The following is an 18,200-nucleotide window of genomic DNA, read 5'->3' on the forward strand; positions in this document are numbered from 1 at the left end:
CGCTCTTCCCAATGCAAATGTCACTGCCACCTAGACAAAGGTCATACACCAACGAAAGGAAGCCTGGTGGAAAGAGGGTGACAAGAAATTCTCCCAAGTACTAAATGGACACATGGGTGGTTAGAAGCAAGATGAATGCAGCCTTCCACATGGAGACATTTTCATCTTGACCTGACAAGTGACCATCTTATGGAAATTAAGAAACTGGAAAAGGGTCATCGCATAGAAAGGCATTCGAGATTCAATGGACTGCACAGGGGGTTTTAGGGGAGACCAGAGATGTGGCTAAAAAAACAAAATGTCTTTTTCCCACAAACAAAACAGCACTGATTCCTGAGTAGGCATGACTGTGGAAAGCCACATCTGGAAAGCCAGATTTGTTCATGATAAGGTCTACCGTGAGCTATCATTTAATTCTTTCCATATTATCATGAGTCTTGGGATCACAGCTGAGACTTGGAAGGATATATGATGGGATGTACACCAGAAGGATATCCATCTGGCAAGCACCACTGTTGGTCCCAGTGTCACTGGGCTCAACAAGGAAACTTCGTCTTGGTCAACTACGATCTTTATCTAAGTCTTGGGGCACTGATGACACAAGGGGAAAATGAAAGGTGTTTTGTGGAATAGCTCCTGGTGTATATGGACACAGGGGGGTTTGCTGTCCCTCCAGACACAAGAATTTAGGAAAAGTTCACAGGGCCTTTCATCATTGTTCATACTATTTTGGCCAAAGGCATGCCAACCTAAACGATCGTTTCTCAGCATGGATCAAACATGTCATTTCAACTGAATCTCATTTCCTAGGGTTTCAGTGCTTACATTTCCAGTTATCCCTGGCAAAAACAGAACTGGCACTGTTTGATTTTGATTTCCTTAAAAAAACTATACGTTGTATTGGACTAAGAAATTTCATTCATAGGAATTACTTTACTTTTATTTACTTTATTTATACACTGCATCATTCCAAAAGAAAAATTAGAGACAACTTACCAAAAACAAACAAACAAAAAACACATGAAGTAATAAATAATGAAAATAAAATGAGAGAAAAAAGTAAGTGAGCCAGTAAATAGTTTCCCTTCTTGAATCCCACAATGTTTGGCAGTGAGAACCACAGATAGTTTTACCTATTCTGTCTGTGAAAACTGGAAAGCAGAGAAAACACACTCTGATAAACATGTCTCCTGCCACCCTCCAACGCATTCACAATATTAAGCCAAAAGCATGAGAAAGAGCTCCAGGTGACAGAGCCCAGCTGTTAGTCTTTGTAGTGGGCAGCATTCCTGAGGCTTTGTCATTTCTTGGCTGCTTAGCCGTTTTTCAGCATTTTGATACTCTGAAAGCATGCCACATCCAGAAGCAAGCCGGCCCCCAGCCCTCAGGCCCTCTTTGGAGTTGCTTTTTCACCCTGGGCTGCTGAGGTTCAAGACTGGGATGCACACAGGAGCATGTCCCCTCGTCACAAGATCTGGGGCGAGAACAGGAGAGAAGATGGCTGCCCCTTAGACCCAGCTTTGCTGGAGACATAACCTTCTGTCACCTGACTATGTGCCTATTTCTTTGTTTTAACCGAATCTGTAGAGGCAATCTGTCTACTGTAATTCTATTTTCAAACGTTTGACCAAATGATTACAAATTTCAATAATTTGATTAAATGCCCAAGAGAAAATGGTCTTTCAGTCAAATTAAAGAGGTTTCCATCACTTAAGTAACTATACTTATATATGCTTCTGACTCATGAATATACATTTAACCCATGCTTAGATACACGGAGCAAAACGGTAAACCCAGGAAAAAACAAAGCTGCTTTCCTAATCAACTGGAGATCAAGGTAACCAAATAGTTGATAAAGAAAAACTTTTCTTTTTAGAAATATTCCAGCTCATAAATAAAGGGGAATGCAAGAAATTAAATGTCACCATCTTGTAGCTTCTAATAAAATAATAGGTCAAGGCAATGATCATTAGGGGCTGCTAACTTCACCAAAAGGAAGAGAACCAGTTATTAAATGCCTCCTGGATGGTTTACACACCCCATCTATGGATTCTGATCAGGCCTCTAACTCCCAATTTGTAGAAAATACAGAGGCTTTTCAAGCATGTTCATTCAATCCAGACTGAAGGAGACAGTACAGAATAAATGATCTAGTTTCTTAAACAAATAAATTATAAGGAAAAATAAAGAGAGAGAGGGACTTACCTGGTGGCGCAGTGATTAAGAATCCGCCTGCCAATGCAGGGGACACGGGTTTGAGTCCTGGTCCGGGAAGATCCCACATGCCACAGAGCAACTAAGCCTATGCACCACAGCTACTGAGCCTGTGCTCTAGAGCCCGCAAGCTACAATTACTGAGCCCGCGTGCCACAACTACTGAAGCCCGTGCGCCTAGAGCCCATGCTCCGCAACAAAGAGAAGCCACCGCAATGAGAAACCCACGCACCGCAACAAAGAGTAGTCCCCACTTGCCAAGACTAAAGAAAGCAACGAAGACCCAACACAGGCAAAAATAAATAAATAAATAAATTTATTTTTTAAAAAGAGAGAGAGAGGAGAACCTAGAGATTATAAGAGACTATTTACATCAACCAATTGCAGTGTATGAACTCTATTTGGACCTTGATTCAAACAGGTGGTTTGAAAAAACATTTATGAGGCAATAGTGGAAATATGGACTCATGGGACATTTGATGATATTAAGGAACTATATTTTTAGGTGTGATAATGGCGTTGTGGTATGTTTTCTTAAAAACTGCTCTTAAAAAGAGGTATGTGCCAAAATATTCCTGGATGAAATGATCTGATATCTGAGATTTACTTTGAAATAACCTGGATGCAGAAGAGAGCGTGAATGGGACTACAGATGAAACACGTTAGCCCTGAGTGATAACTGCTGAAGCTGAGTTAGTGAGGCTTCACTATATTAGTCTACGTTTATGTATGGTTGAAATTTTTCACAATAAAGAATGAAAAAATAAATATTTTTTAAAACTCCACTGAAAGAAATAGTATTGATAGAAAATTCCCTAAAAGTTATCTAGTCCATCGATTGTTTTAGATACAATACAAGTACCTTCTTTCTGGGTTAAGCCAGGGAAGCACACGGTGGCACCCGTCGGGGGAAGGTGGACCGAATTGCTCCTGGTGGATGTCAGGAGCCCAAAGAGAAGAGTGGTGTGACCAAGGGCTCATGAATCTCCTCTCAGTGCTCACTCTGAGGGCGCCGTCAGCAGTACTGATGACTGTCTTACATCACAGTGTCCTCCTTATAAGTATCTTGAAAGAAATTTCTTTCTGGTTCTAGAATCAAGAAAGTTTATGGTTCCCCCAAGCATGTAGATTTTCAGGATCATTAGGTAAAACTGAGAATCACCACTTCACACCCATTAGGCTAGCTATTAACAAATAAAAATAACAAGTGTTGTCAAGAATGTGGAGAAATTGGAACCCTGTGCTTTGCTGATGGGAATGTAAAATGGTTCAGTCTTTGTGGAAAATGGTATGCAGGAGTTCCTCAAAAAAAGAAAGAGGGAATTATCATATGATCCAGTCATTCCACTTCGGGATGTATTTGCCAAAAGAACTGAAAGCAGGGTCTCAAAGAGATATCTGTACACTCATGTTCATAACAGTATTATTCACAATAGCCAAAATGTGGAAGCAACTCAAGTGTCCGTTGACAGGTGAACAGATAAACTAAATTTGGTATGTGCACTCAATGGAATATTACTCAGCCTTAAGAAGGAAGGAAATTCTGACACATGCCACAGCTTGGATGAACCTTGAGGCCATTATGCTAGGTGAAATAAGCCAGTCATAAAAGGACAAATAGTGTAGGATTCTGCTTATATGAGGTACCTAGTGTAGTCAAACTCATAGAGAAGGAAAGTCAAACGGTGGCTGCACGGTCTGTGGGGAGGGGAAATTGAGTGTTATTATTTAATAGGTATAGAATTTCAGTTTGGAAAGACAAAAAGTTCAGGAGACGGATGGTGGTGATGGTTGCATAACAATGTGAATGCACTTTTTAAGTGCACTGAACTGTGCACTTAGAAATGGTTAAAATGGTGAACTTTATGTTATGTATGTTCCACCACAATTCTAAAACACTGAAACCAATCACACAGCCAAGTGATCTTCATGCTGCCGCTAGGAAATACAGAGTCCCGTTTGTGACCCAGTTTTATAAATTATACAGTATTATAGCATGCCCTCTTTGCATGTTTTACTTCTCATAATTTTCTTTGGTCTAATATTCACCTAATTCTAATGTATGTTATTTTGCCATTTCTTATATATATTTTAATTTTCCCTTATTTCATTTTACAGCAAGGCCCAAGAAACTTGTCTAAAGTCACACACCAAGATCTATCTGACTCCAAGGACCTCAGTGAATTCTGAATTCTCTGGGGACTTCTCCACAACTTTTGGTGGGCAGGGCACGCTTACTTTCTGGTTCTTACAAGCATTCCATGTAGTTGAGGTTGACGGATACGTGCTCTCCAGACAAGTGTTACTTTGTCAGACACGATTTGACCCACTCCTTTCTACTTGGGGGCAGTTCCTTTCTCCTGGCACAGAAATCCCCACCAGCACTCCTGCTGCCACACTGTCACCCTCCCCACTCCAGGACACCCTCTCCAACACCACGCCTGTGCCTTCTCGAGCAGGACCAGGGCCATCCCGTGCAGTGCCACCCAAACCAAGAGGAATTTTCAACACAGGCTCTGAAAAGTCTCTTCCCCTTTGCCTATATTATCATCAGACCTTTTCATACTCAAAAACGAAATGTGATCATCACACACTCAAAAAAGGTACATAAAATAAAATGTGTCCTACATGTCTCCAGATGACCAGTTACTACTGTCCCTTAAAGGTGCTTCAGATCACCATGGAAGGAAGGCCTATTTTCGTTTCCCCAAATGCCTCCTCACTTAAGAAGTTTGTGCCAGTTAGCAACCTGGTGTTCTAAGGATCTTGTGAATTTAGACTGTTTAGTTAATTACAAACACATTTCAAAGTCATTCTTTCTGGCCTTTTTCCTAGAATGAGTGACTGCAGCTCCACAGCTCACAGAACCGTCTTCAATAGTTTTCAGTCAAGGTTCAGGGAGAAATATGCCACACCGGGATTTGCTTATTTACCAACATAATGTTGGATCCTAGCCAATGAGACACCAATATATTTTCCATTGAAGTCGGACGTATTGCCTGCTGCTTTCAATGCTGTTTTCTTGGCTGGCAGACAAAGTAACTGTGGCTGTTTCTAATTCACCTCTAATTCAAGTCAGTGCGGCGGGGAATATCTTATGATTGGTTCATCTTACAGACACTGATCTCTTCTCCCTTGGGGTACAGAAGGTGAGTCTCCCAGAGTGAGGCCTGCCTATGGGCCTCTGACAGCCACTGGCCTCTGCTCTGTGATCAGTCCTTCCACACAGCTAGTCAGGAAAGAGTCTAGCAAATCTTGGCCCGCTGGCTAAAAACAGAGAAGTGTAACAAGATCATAGCACGCCTTCATGATGTCTTGGATTGTCTTTTGCTCCCTCTTGTTTGAAGAGCCCAAGAGAACCTGACATAGAGAACAGGTTTTACAGTGGTTTGAGTTCCCAGAGCCATCGCTATCAGGCTAGTAGGAGCCTAAAAACCTACAGCAACCCTAAGAATTCGCAGAGGTACTTCTGCTGTGGTTGCCTGGTATCCATCAATTCCTGACCACTAGTTTCTCACTTCAGAATTTTACCTCTCACCAAACAGCCAGGATATGGGTTTCTAAATGATACAATCAAAGAATTTAGAGTTAGGAGTAATTTTTCCAAAGAGGTTTAACACTCTGAAACAGAGAAAATTCTCATTACCTGAGAAGAAAGGATCTTAAAGGCTATTTACTTCCACTTCCCAACTGGGTAGGAACGATCTCTCATTTGAATACCTCTACTGATGGAGAGTTCATTACTCTACATCATTGGACAGTATTAGTACAATATTAGAATTGCAAGGGTATAATCAGATAATTCCCCATCTCTTATTGAAATGCTACCAGCCAGGTTTTATAAATATGAATTTGCTGTTCATTTCAAGTCATTCAGAAAGAATATAACAATATTTACTGAGTAAACTGGAAGTTAGTGTAACTACTGGTGTTGATGCTATACGGTACATAATGTAAGTCTACTGTGTTGGAATTTTTTCATTTGTTTATTTCATTTTATATCTCTAAGTTCATTATTTTTCAATTTCAAGTTTACTCAATGTGTATTTATTATTCTTGACACCATGTCTTATAACATACACTCTCATTAGAGGGCGACATTATATCCCATGTGCCTGAAGTCCTCCGGGTGCATACCTCATTATTTTAACGTAATTTTTACCAGCACCCTTTTCACTCTCAAAAGTATCCTAGTTTGGATGATAAGTGTTATGGTCAAGTGCTGAACTCGAAAGTTTAAAAAAACTGTATTTCATTTTTTCAAACTGTACTAAAACTCTTCACCAATTAAGACTGGAGCCCCCAACCCCTGACTTCTCTGTACTCTCCTCAATTAATAAATGTCTATTTTATTTGGAAATGATACATCTTCCTGACTATGGAGTACTTTTAAAAAAGTGAATAGCTGCTCCATACTTAAGAACGACCACCACAGAGAGGCCGGAGGCTTGCTCTCTGCGAGGACGGAGGGACCCTCCGCCAACAGAATGTCACTTTCCTGAAGTTATCGCAAGCCGGAGAGGACCTTTCTAAGTCAGGCACAGCATGCTGCTAAGTGTCACGTGGATGTCCTCATGCCAGAGAAAGCATTCCCTCTACTTGACCATATTTCTTTCATCTCTGGGTGCCTCAGTTTCTCCGTCTCTAAAAGAGCACAGTGATGCCCACTTCACAGGGCTGTGGTGGGATTAAAGGGATGGCAGACATAGGGCACTCAGCCACCTGGAACAAAGATATTCAGTAATTGCAAAATGTTCAGTTCCGCTTCTCCGGCCTGTAAAAAAGGGGCTCCCACTGACTTGAAAGAGAGCATCACACACAGACGAGTAGAAGCCCACTAGGACAGCAGGCCTATTACCCTCATTATCATTGTCCTAAAGTGCAGAGGAGAGAAAAGGGCAACAGAAAGGCTAAAGAACCGTGATCACAGAAAAACAAGACGAGGATAAAACTGACTGGGCCATGAAAGAAAACCTGAAAAAATGAACATCTTTTTGTTTTAAAAATAATCTGTGAAGATAACATGCCAGAAATAGCTTTTAAGGAGCCATCTATATATTCTCTGGTCACTTGATATAATAACACATTCATACATTTTTCACAACGGAGCCTGCCCTTGACCCTCACTCTACCCTTCCTTACATCATCCACCCTAAGCTAAATGCTAATGGCCGTTCGTTCAGTGGCCACTTTCAGAGTGGATTAAATTTAAAAGTTTCTACTTAGACAGCATTCTGTAAGGTACATTCAAATAATTAACCAATAGATAATGAAATTGAAACTGGTGATACTCTTTTGGCATAAGATACTGACTTCCCAGACTGAAGAACGAGTTTGGACAAGTAGAAAGTGCCACTGTTGCTTTGGTGATCTCACAGTCAAGTCAATGTAAGACATTCTCCTGCACATTAATACCTGCTACTAAACTCAATTGGGGGAAAACGATAAATAGTAGGAGACGTCACTCCAAAAAGCAGTATTTTCCTGGCAAAAGCTGTGTCTCGAGAGTCCTTCAGAGCACTCTGGGACCGCACAGAAATTCACAGATCAATTTGCTAAATTGGCTTGGCTGGAAATCATGCTTCTGTGCATGGATCCAGCTGAAAGGCATTTCTGACTCTACCAGACTCTCCCAGGACTCCTGTAACCAGGCCAAGAGTCAGGGGACATGGTAAAAAGAGCGTGGACTTCCGGCCTGTTAGACCTGGGCTCAAATTCAAGCTCCACCATCTCTGGCTGAGAGACCTGTGATAAATCATGTGAGCTCTCTGAGAAGGGGATTATGTAATCCTACCAGCTTTACAAGGTGCTGAGAGGATTAAATGCCCAAGATATGTCAAAGAGGTGCACTTAGTTTGACTTTTTCAGTACAGCTATAAACAACCCAAATGACAGAAGCCCACCCCAAAACCCATCCACTCCCTCAACTCCACTGCAGGCCAGGTGGACAAGCCATATCAAGTGAGGACAGTTTTGAAAACACAAATATAAAATGCTTGCACGCACTTAACCAAAACAGAGGCCTTCATTTAAGTATCTGGAAGAGCCAAACAGCAGTGCTAATAAGGCAAAAATCCTTAGATGTCAAGAGATATTCTATTTTATCATCTGTATAGTTCTGCACTGGTAGAAATTATGCACAGGATTCATTTCTTTTAAAATCACACCCCTTGGCCATTCACAGTGGGCTTCCCAGGGCTGCCTGAGGCCAGATGAGCCTTCAGTCCCAAGTATGGAAGATGCAGAAGCCAAGGCAAGGGTCTCAGAGCACCCCATCAGCCTTCCCATTCTACAGGTAAGAAAACTGAGGCTTGGAGGGGGGATTTGCTGGCCCAGAGTCAAACAATGAAGGCCTTGGGTTAGGATTTTTAGGAAAGCCACTCTAAACCAAACCTTTGACAAAATAATAGTAATAATAATCTCGCCACGGAGCTTTATTCACTGATATTTCCAATTCTGTGGCAAACAATGTCATCAGTCCTTTGGGAAGGAGGCTTTCCTCCAATACCACAACAGGGGGAAATCTATGACAGGTCAGTCTCATTTTACATTTCCCAGTATGACATGGAACCTAGTTTCTAACCTAGTTTCTAGGCGTTCACAAATCTGAAAGACAAAAAAAAATCATCAAAAGAACCCTCTGAACACTGATGTGACATTTGTTGTCTCCTGGTAACAGACACTGTGCTAGGCCTACAACTTAAGTAAAATGGCATCATCTGAACATAATTTCTCAGAGGAAAGTTAATAAATCAAATAGTTAGCCGACATCTTATAGTGACCATTGATGCTTTTTTCTTCAAAAACCAATTTCTCCATTTAAATTTCCTTTTTTTTTTTTTGCGGTACGCGGGCCTCTCACTGTTGTGGCCTCTCCCGTTGTGGAGCACAGGCTCCGGACGCGCAGGCTCAGCAGCCATGGCTCACGGGCCCAGCCGCTCCACGGCATGTGGGATCTTCCCGGACCGGGGCATGAACCCGTGTCCCCTGCATCGGCAGGCGGACTCTCAACCACTGCGCCACCAGGGAAGCCCTCCATTTAAATTTCTGAACATAATAACTCCTAATCACTGACCAGTACATTTTAAAAGGTGACAGCCCATACAGAGCAAGATTTACAAACACCTAGGCAGAAGTGGGTCCCTGTTTCGTAACTCTCCAACTGTTAATCATCAGTGATGACTAGCTCTGGGATTAGGGAAACATTTTATCCTGAATATGCTAATTTAGAGACAGTGCTGTCAGGAGGCTAATTTCTGGCTCAAAGACACTTCAATGCCTAAAGCAGTTTTACATCAAAAGCCCTTGTAGGAGACTTCCATCAGGACCAGGGGAAGACGGAAGCTGGAGGGGGGCATGAAGAAAGGGCAATTCAGGTTTTTAGGATGAAAGAGATGATAGAATCTGTCTAAAGGCTAAGGGGAAGGAAGCAGAAGAAACAAACAAACAAAGGAATATGCTCAATTCATAATGGAAGAGAAAGAGACCATTCAATTAGATTGATTATTGCTTTTTGTGGAATAACATCTCAAAGCTCCTTGAATCCCAGCTTTAATAAAGATATATATATATATATATATATATGGGAAAAAAATCCTTCCTGGGAAAGAAAAACTCAACTCCTAAATTATCAGGTTAATTCACAGTGTGGACATAAGAAATAGTAAATACACAGTTTGATATTTGATTTGCAAAGTGAGAAAGGAAAGCATACTAAATTCTATAGAATGAGCTTTTCTGATCCCAGATATACTAAGAACTTGATAGTTTTTTGGCTGCAATGACTTGTAAATATCTAGAAGAGCCCAGATTTTGAAGCCCTGAGGACACTTGCTAAAACTCAGAAACTTGGCACTAGTCTTTGCACACAATTTGGGTTTTCTTTCAGAGTTGTTATCTTACCAAATAGAGCCATCTGTGTTCCCTCTGGGAAAGGTTCAACTGTTCTGTTGCCATTGACATGATGTTTGGCTAGGAAAAAAAAAAAGAGAGAAAGAAAGAAAGAAATGCAAGTTAAGTGTAAAGTTCTACACACATACTAACACATGTCATTAAATGTGTCAGGGAGCCCAGTTCTCATTTTTAGTTAGCAACGGTACCAAAGCTCACCCTCTTAAGAGAGTTTCAACTATTTTGTTTTTAATCTCAGTTACAAAAGAGCCTAGAGATGGCCTGATTCAGGCATGTCATTTTACAAGTGAGCGTGCCCAGACCCAAGCACGTGCAGAGCCGTGCAGCGGGGGGCAGCAGAGCCAGCCCAGCCTGGAAGCTCCTGACTCCCGGCCAGAGGGTCCCCTGTGTGCCAGGCCGTGCCCTGGACAGCTTGGGATTCCAGGGTGCATTGAGGTGGCTTCCCCTGAGGACTCCTGATGACCAGAAGTAAAGTGAGCTGTAAAGACAGCAGGGTAAGCCTGGGACCAATTTTTTAAGAACCAGAAGAGCAGAAGACATCATTTCACAAGTCAAGCACTGTTCCAGGGGCCAGAGACGCTTGCCTTTTAAAGACCAGACAGACTTGCATTACAGTGTTTCTTACTACTCATCATCCACCCTCGTCACCTCCACCAATCACCCTTCCCACCCGAGTGCATATCAAGGACTTAGAAATAAAAAGTGACCAGCTTATGGTTTTCCAACATTAACTTATTTTTATAACCCCCAAACTGCAACCAGATAGAGAAGATCTGAGCATGGTCCATCTACGAGTAGTCTAAGAAGATCCTCAGGAATGTCTGAATATGGACATTTATGTTGAAAACACATAAGAAAAGAATGGCTAAAACACTCTGACACTGCATCATGGTGCACTTATATTTTGATTTCATGGGTCACATTAGATTTATTGAGCTCTGCACAGGGCTCAGCGCCAAAGCTAGGCTCTGAGGCATCTAGAGGGGAAGACTGACATGGCTCTTGCCCTCAAGGAGTGTACAATTATCTTCAAGAGGTAAAAATTTCAAGAGCGAACTTTACCAGAAAGCTTACAATTGTGTGCTAAGTCCTGGAGTGGGGACTAAAGGTAGTGTAAGAGTTTGCAGCAGAGGGACAGCAAGCTGCAAGGCAGAGCCAGGGCCTGGAGGAACTGCAACTAGTGTCGAGTCTAAAAGGAGGAGCAGGGTTTGGAAAGGCAGAGGGTGAGGGAGCAACTTGAGTGAGAGCCAGGAGTAGATGCAACCAAGGCATCATCCTGGGCCAGACTAGAGTCTAGTCTGGGTGCAGTAGAGGAGACATGTTGAGAAGCAATGCCACTTCAGGAGGGATTGGTAGGCAGGCACCAGGTCATGGAAGGCCTTGAGAACCCCATCCAAATCCACGGGAACCCTAGACAGCCTCCACAGCACTACTGCAAGTATTTTAGAACCTGAAGGCTTACGAGGCTCAGCCTAGCTAGACGATCCCTTCAGGATACCGTCAGTTCAGCGGCTTCCATGGATTCTTGAGGAATGGTGGCACCACCTGCAGAACAGAATAGCTGGGAGAAAGCGAGGAGCCAGGCTGAACCAGAGAACAAGCCTGGCACCATCAGCAGATGCAAGAGGGAAGGTCACAGGTGGCCCTGGGACCTTGGACAGTGCTCAGATATGGTTAGGACCATTGGTTACTGAATCCAAAGGAACGTGATGGGGCTCCACGTGGAGGCCACAGCTCTGTTCTACAGTTAGGACCCCAAAGCCCCTGCCAGAGGTTTTAAAACGTTTGCCTTTACACATATCAAGAGTTGTAAACCCATTCAAACTCTGACCCACTAATCCCACTCATAAAAATTTAATCTAAGGAAAAATGTGTGAGAAAAAAAAAAGCTGGTAGACATAAAAATATTTATTAAGGTATTACTGGTAATAAAGAAATCTTTAAAGCAACTAAATATCCAGAAACAGAGAAATAGCTTAGAAAATTATAATTCACGATTTATCACAAGCATGGACTATCATGCAACATTTTAAATATAGAATTTGAGAGATATATATATTTTTTTTTTTTAACATCTTTATTGGGGTATAATTGCTTTACAATGGTGTGTTAGTTTCTGCTTTATAACAGAGTGAGTCAGTTATACATATATATATGTTCCCATATCTCTTCCCTCTTTGTCTCCCTCCCTCCCACCCTCCCTATCCCACCCCTCCAGACAGCCACAAAGAACCGAGCCGGTTTCCCTGTGCCATGCGGCTGCTTCCCACTGGCTATCTACCTTACGTTTGTTAGTATATATATGTCCATGTCTCTCTCTCGCCCTAACACACCTCACCCTTCCCCCTCCCCATATCCTCAAGTCTGTTCTCCAGTAGGTCTCTGTCTTTATTCCTGTTTTACCCCTAGGTTCTTCATAACATTTTTTTTCCTTAAATTCCATATATATGTGTTAGCATACGGTATTTGTCCTTCTCTTTCTGACTTACTTCACTCTGTATGACAGACTCTAGATCTATCCACCTCATTACAAATAGCTCAATTTCGTTTCTTTTTATGGCTGAGTAATATTCCATTGTATATATGTGCCACATCTTCTTTATCCATTCATCCGACGACGGGCACTTAGGTTGTTTCCATCTCCGGGCTATTGTAAATAGAGCTGCAATGAACATTTTGGTACATGACTCTTTCTGAATTCTGGTTTCCTCAGGGTATATACCTAGTAGTGGGATTGCTGGGTCATATGGTAGTTCTATTTGTAGTTTTTTAAGGAACCTCCATACTGTTCTCCATAGTGGCTGAACCAATTCACATTCCCACCAGCAGTGCAAGAGTGTTCCCTTTTCTCCACACCCTCTCCAGCATTTATTGTTTCTAGATTTTTTGATGATGGCCATTCTGACTGGTGTGAGATGATATCTCATTGTAGTTTTGATTTGCATTTCTCTAATGATTAATGATGTTGAGCATTCTTTCATGTGTTTGTTGGCAGTCTGTATATCTTCTTTGGAGAAATGTCTATTTAGGTCTTCTGCCCATTTTTGGATTGGGTTGTTTATTTTTTTGTTATTGAGCTGCATGAGCTGCCTGTAAATTTTAGAGATTAATCCTTTGTCAGTTGATTCATTTGCAAATATTTTCTCCCATTCTGAGGGCTGTCTTTTGGTCTTGTTTATGGTTTCCTTTGCTGTGCAAAAGCTTTGAAGTTTCATTAGGTCCCATTTGTTTATTTTTGTTTTTATCTCCATTACTCTAGGAGATGGGTCAAGAAGGATCTTGCTGTGATTTATGTCATAGAGTGTTCTGCCTATGTTTTCCTCTAAGAGTTTGATAGTTTCTGGCCTTACATTTAGGTCTTTAATCCATTTTGAGCTTATTTTTGTGTATGGTGTTAGGGAGTGATCTAATCTCATACTTTTACATGTACCTGTCCAATTTTCCCAGCACCACTTATTGAAGAGGCTGTCCTTTCTCCACTGTATATTCCTGCCACCTTTATCAAAGATAAGGTGACCATATGTGCATGGGTTTATCTCTGGGCTTTCTATCCTATTCCATTGATCTATCTTTCTGTTTTTGTGCCAGTACCATACTGTCTTGATTACTGTAGCTTTGTAGTATAGTCTGAAGTCAGGCAGCCTGATTCCTCCAGCTCCATTTTTTGTTCTCAAGATTGCTTTGGCTATTCGGGGTCTTTTGTGTTTCCATACAAATTGTGAAATTTTTTGTTCTAGTTCTGTGAAAAATGCCAGTGGTAGTTTGATAGGGATTGCATTGAATCTATAGATTGCTTTGGGGAGTAGAGTCATTTTCACAATGTTGATTCTTCCAATCCAAGAACATGGTATATCTCTCCATCTGTTTGTATCATCTTTAATTTCTTTCATCAGTGTCTTATAATTTTCTGCATACAGGTCTTTTGTCTCCTTAGGTAGGTTTATTCCTAGATATTTTATTCTTTTTGTTGCAATGGTAAATGGGAGTGTTTTCTTGATTTCACTTTCAGATTTTTCATCGTTAGTATATAGGAATGCCAGAGATTTGAGAGATATATTGAAATGCGAAAAAATATTTGGGATAACAGTAAGTGAAAACAATCCTATTACACGCTGAATGTAGACTATAATAACAACTAACAAAAATGTGAATGCTTATGGGAAAAGACTGGCAGAGAAATATGCAAAAACAAAAATAACTAGGAAGATTATGCAAGATATTTATCTCTATCAATTGTCTTTGTCATTGTCAGATGCTTATTTCCTAGATGAAACTATGTTTGTTTGGATTTTTAAAGTCAAAAAAATTATAGATTTCTAAAATGTTTTCTGCAGTACTTAGTTTCCCAGGACAGTCCATCAGGACTTATGTATAGTCCAGTCGAAAGACTACACACTTACCATAAAGAGTGTGGTCTATTTGACTTCTCCTCTGCGACAGCTCAAAAGCACCTCCAATGCAGCAGGATATCCTTCCACTCCAAACCTGACCCTCTTCCAGCATCCTTAGCTCTGGGAATAGGACCACCATCCTCCTACTTTCTAGGTATCCTTGCCCATTCTCTCTCCCTCGCTACCCATATCTAATCTATCACCAAATCTGGCTAATTTTGCCTTCCAGATATCTTTAGAGTCCTTCCCCTTCTTCCCTTCACCATCCAAGCCACCCTAGTCCCACCTCCTATGGCTTCCTTGCCTGCACTCCTACAAGCACCTCTAGGTCTTCCACATCCCCTTTCTAATTCATTCTTCTCAGTGTCGCCACAATTATCTTTTAACCCTGATTATATAACACAAAGTCCCCGACCCTCTCCCCCACTTTCCATGGCTTCCCACTGCTCTTAGGCTAAAGTCAGAACTCTTTAATGCAGCTTCAAAAACCCACATGGTCTGGCCACCTCAGTCCCTCATTCCCTCTACTACAGTCAGAGCTGCACCTTACACTTAGTCATTATTCCAGCAAGTAGACTACAAGCTCAGAGAAGGCAGGGCTCATATTGGTTCACTGTTTCCACAATTACAGCACACTGTGGGACCCAACATAGGTGTTCAATAAATAGTTGCTAAAGTAACGAAAGAAAACAAACTACCAAAAAGTCTCTCTTCAGCCATTATGAAAGATACATTACTTGATACGCTAAACATACATCTCTCTTTATATGTACATGTGTCCCTTACACAAAAATGATCATTGAAAATGGCCACTCAGAGTCTCCCCAACCAGGTGGCCTGGAGATCAAGGAACTCCTCTGTTCTAGTCCTTAAATGCCACTCCTCTTCCCTTCCCATCCACCTACTCTCATCTGAGAAAATGGATGTGGAAAGACTGGAAATGCTACCCGGAGAGGAAGGAGGATTCACGTGCAACTCTCTCCTCAGTGCCAAAGTTCCCCGGGACTCTGTCTTACCTTTCATTCTAGAGCCTGAGGCCCAAAGATAACAAGCCCTGTTAACTTGATTTTGCATTTTCTCCTGAACCACAGCTGAGCCTTACATCAGTCCCTGGACAGCAGAGACACAGCATTAGCCAAGGAGAGACAGCACAGTATCCAGGGCTAAGGAACAAAACTGCCTGACCCTGAATCTCAGCTCTTCCCCTTCCTAGCTGTATGACCTTGGCTTAGCAACTTAGCCTCGTTGTGCCTCCGTTTCCTCATTTGTAAGGGTTTACTCATTTGTACCTACTTTGTGGGTTGCTTTGAGAATCAAATGAGTTAATATATGTAAAGCGCTTAGAACAGTGCCTGGCATGCAGTACACATTACTTAACTGTTAGGCTAGTATTACCATTTACATGTGAACTTTGTTTTTCACAAGATCTGAGTCAGGAATGACAAATACATGGCACATATTTACTTCTCCTCCACTTTCATGCCCGTGGCAGACATCATTAATCAATCACAGCAGACTTTCATGAACCCCAAATATGACCACAAAATCTTTTCTCAACTTAGCACCCCACAGAGTCTCTTATTCCTTCGGGGGGGGGGGCATGTGTGATGAAATCACTTTGTTATTCCTGGTCTAAGTGAATAAAACAGAAAGATGGTACAAAGAAAAGCCATTTTCTTTCTCATTTCTACATAATACACTGCAATTTTTAAAAAGACTCTTTGAAAATCTCCAAAACTCTATACAGCTTTACGGATAAAAGAATGGAGGAAAATCTGAGTGCTACTTTCCATTCCATGAGGAGAGAACGCGGAGTTTTTAAAAACCAAGCAATGGCAGTGCCAGTCCTGCAAACCGAGGGCATTTTCCCATTGAAACTCTGCTGAGGCAAGTACAGGCCTTGGGGGCCAAAGAACCAGAGACCTTTTAAACATATTCTAAAGGTCAAATAAGACTGGGGGTGGGGAGACTCACCCGGGAACCTAATCAGCATTTGTAATTTTTTTTTTTTCAAAATTGGTGGCACATTTCACCACAGAAACAATCAAACTGACTAAACAGAAAAGTCACTCATTGACTGGGCACTAACTATTGATTACCAGCAGAGCATGACACGGAAACAGGAGGGGGTCTGTGACAGGGACATCTGTTGCCTGGCCACAGCAGGGTGGATGCCTCCCATCTGGCTGGTTGGGCTCCGTGGGAGCATGTTCTAAAGCCCCACGCTCCAGGAAGACAACCTCTACTGATGGCCATGACGTGTCCTCGGTCAAGGGCATGTGAGGACGAGGAACAGATTTCCATTTATCCTGAAAGCCCAGTGCTCGAGGAGCAGCGAGGTTAATTAGAGCACGACTGGGTCAAAGTCAACTATCGGAGAGATTTTGAAGGGGATTTGGGGGGCACTTCAAAAGCTTTAGAAGATGATACTGACGCTGTTTCTTGTTTTGTTTTGTTTTATGAATGTCTAATGCACTTCAGACTTTATGACTGTTTTCTTCCTTCAGAAAAATACAATAAAACAGTTCCATAATGCACCTGCAATAATGCAAATGGAGACATAAACCAACCGGTGATTAGCACCACGTCCTGTGCTCAAGCTGAGAGCTAAAACTCCTATCTTCTGGGTAAGGTTGTCAGGGGGACTTACAGGTAAATGGCAGGGAAGTGGAGCACTGGAGGGTGGGCCCCCAGATCCTCAGGATTCTCCTGTAGGGCCAAGCCCCTCCAGTCTGGGTGACCATGGCGACATCACCTAATTGGAGATCCCAGGAACTGCTGCTGCTGTCCTGGGAGTCCAGGTCCACTGCTGGGTGCAGAATCATCCCAGGACTGGTACAGCTGTATACTGGACTGAAGCCTCAGAGCTGCAGACCATCGAGTGGTGCCTGCCCCTCCCTGTCATGTTATTCACCCCACAAAACCCAACGCATACTCGTCCTATGTTACTATCAGTCATTCACGCCGCTATGAAGCTCATCGGTGGCGATTAGGTTCAGTTTGGGGCTGGAGTAAGAGTGCATTTATTTCATGAATAAGGTAACACAAATCTGTCAGGCCCCAAAACCAAACATGGTCTCACAGTCCCTACCCTTGTCTGTTTCCTTGTGGCTCTTTCTCTAGATCCCAAATCCCTGGTGTCTCAAGGACAAGTCGGACTGGAACTAAGGCGGGTTCATATCTGGCCCACAAGCCTAAACCTTGGACGAGGCTCTGTCTCCAGCAGAGGGTCCTCTGATCACACTGACTAAGCGACCTGGGCCCTGGTCCTGCCAAGGTGCCCTTCACAGCGCTGTAAGGATGAACTGATGACTGTTGATTTGTAAAGAAAGGGCAACAGGAGTTCTGAGGATGCACCTGCAGCCCAGTCACCCAAATATAGGACAGGTGCACTGGGAGAGGTCAGGCGATGATGCTTCTGGCCCCCTCTGCCCAGAGGCACTGTGCTTCTATCATATTTTTGTTCCTTACAGTGCCTGTTACTTTGGCTATGGTGTTTTAAGGTGAATGTTAATCCAGGGTGTACTCTGTATGTGAGGAGGGGGACGGGGGCAAGTTACATGGCGGTGGGCAAGTTACGGGGAGGGCCGACCTCTGCTCTCCACCCATCCTGTGTCCAAGGAAGCTGGAGTCCTTCCTACCGACTGGTGAGGTACGCGACTAGAGGCAGGGGGGGGCTGTGGG

The 18,200-nt window shown here is 42.5% G+C and overlaps 1 protein-coding gene across 2 annotated transcripts in view; it reads right to left on the reverse strand.

The window, feature by feature from the left end:
• The window catches only part of MSRA (methionine sulfoxide reductase A), a 386,217-nt gene that overhangs the window by 222,628 nt on the left and 145,389 nt on the right, over positions 1 to 18,200 (reverse strand). For both annotated transcript variants that reach the window (XM_007466143.1, XM_007466144.1), the window contains exon 2: positions 10,117 to 10,185. In XM_007466143.1, the coding sequence (XP_007466205.1) occupies positions 10,117 to 10,185 (69 nt within the window). The remainder of the gene's footprint in view (positions 1 to 10,116; positions 10,186 to 18,200) is intronic.

This window comes from Lipotes vexillifer, unplaced genomic scaffold, assembly GCF_000442215.2.
Source record: "Lipotes vexillifer unplaced genomic scaffold, Lipotes_vexillifer_v1.1 scaffold308, whole genome shotgun sequence".
Taxonomy (NCBI): Eukaryota; Metazoa; Chordata; class Mammalia; order Artiodactyla; family Lipotidae; genus Lipotes; species Lipotes vexillifer.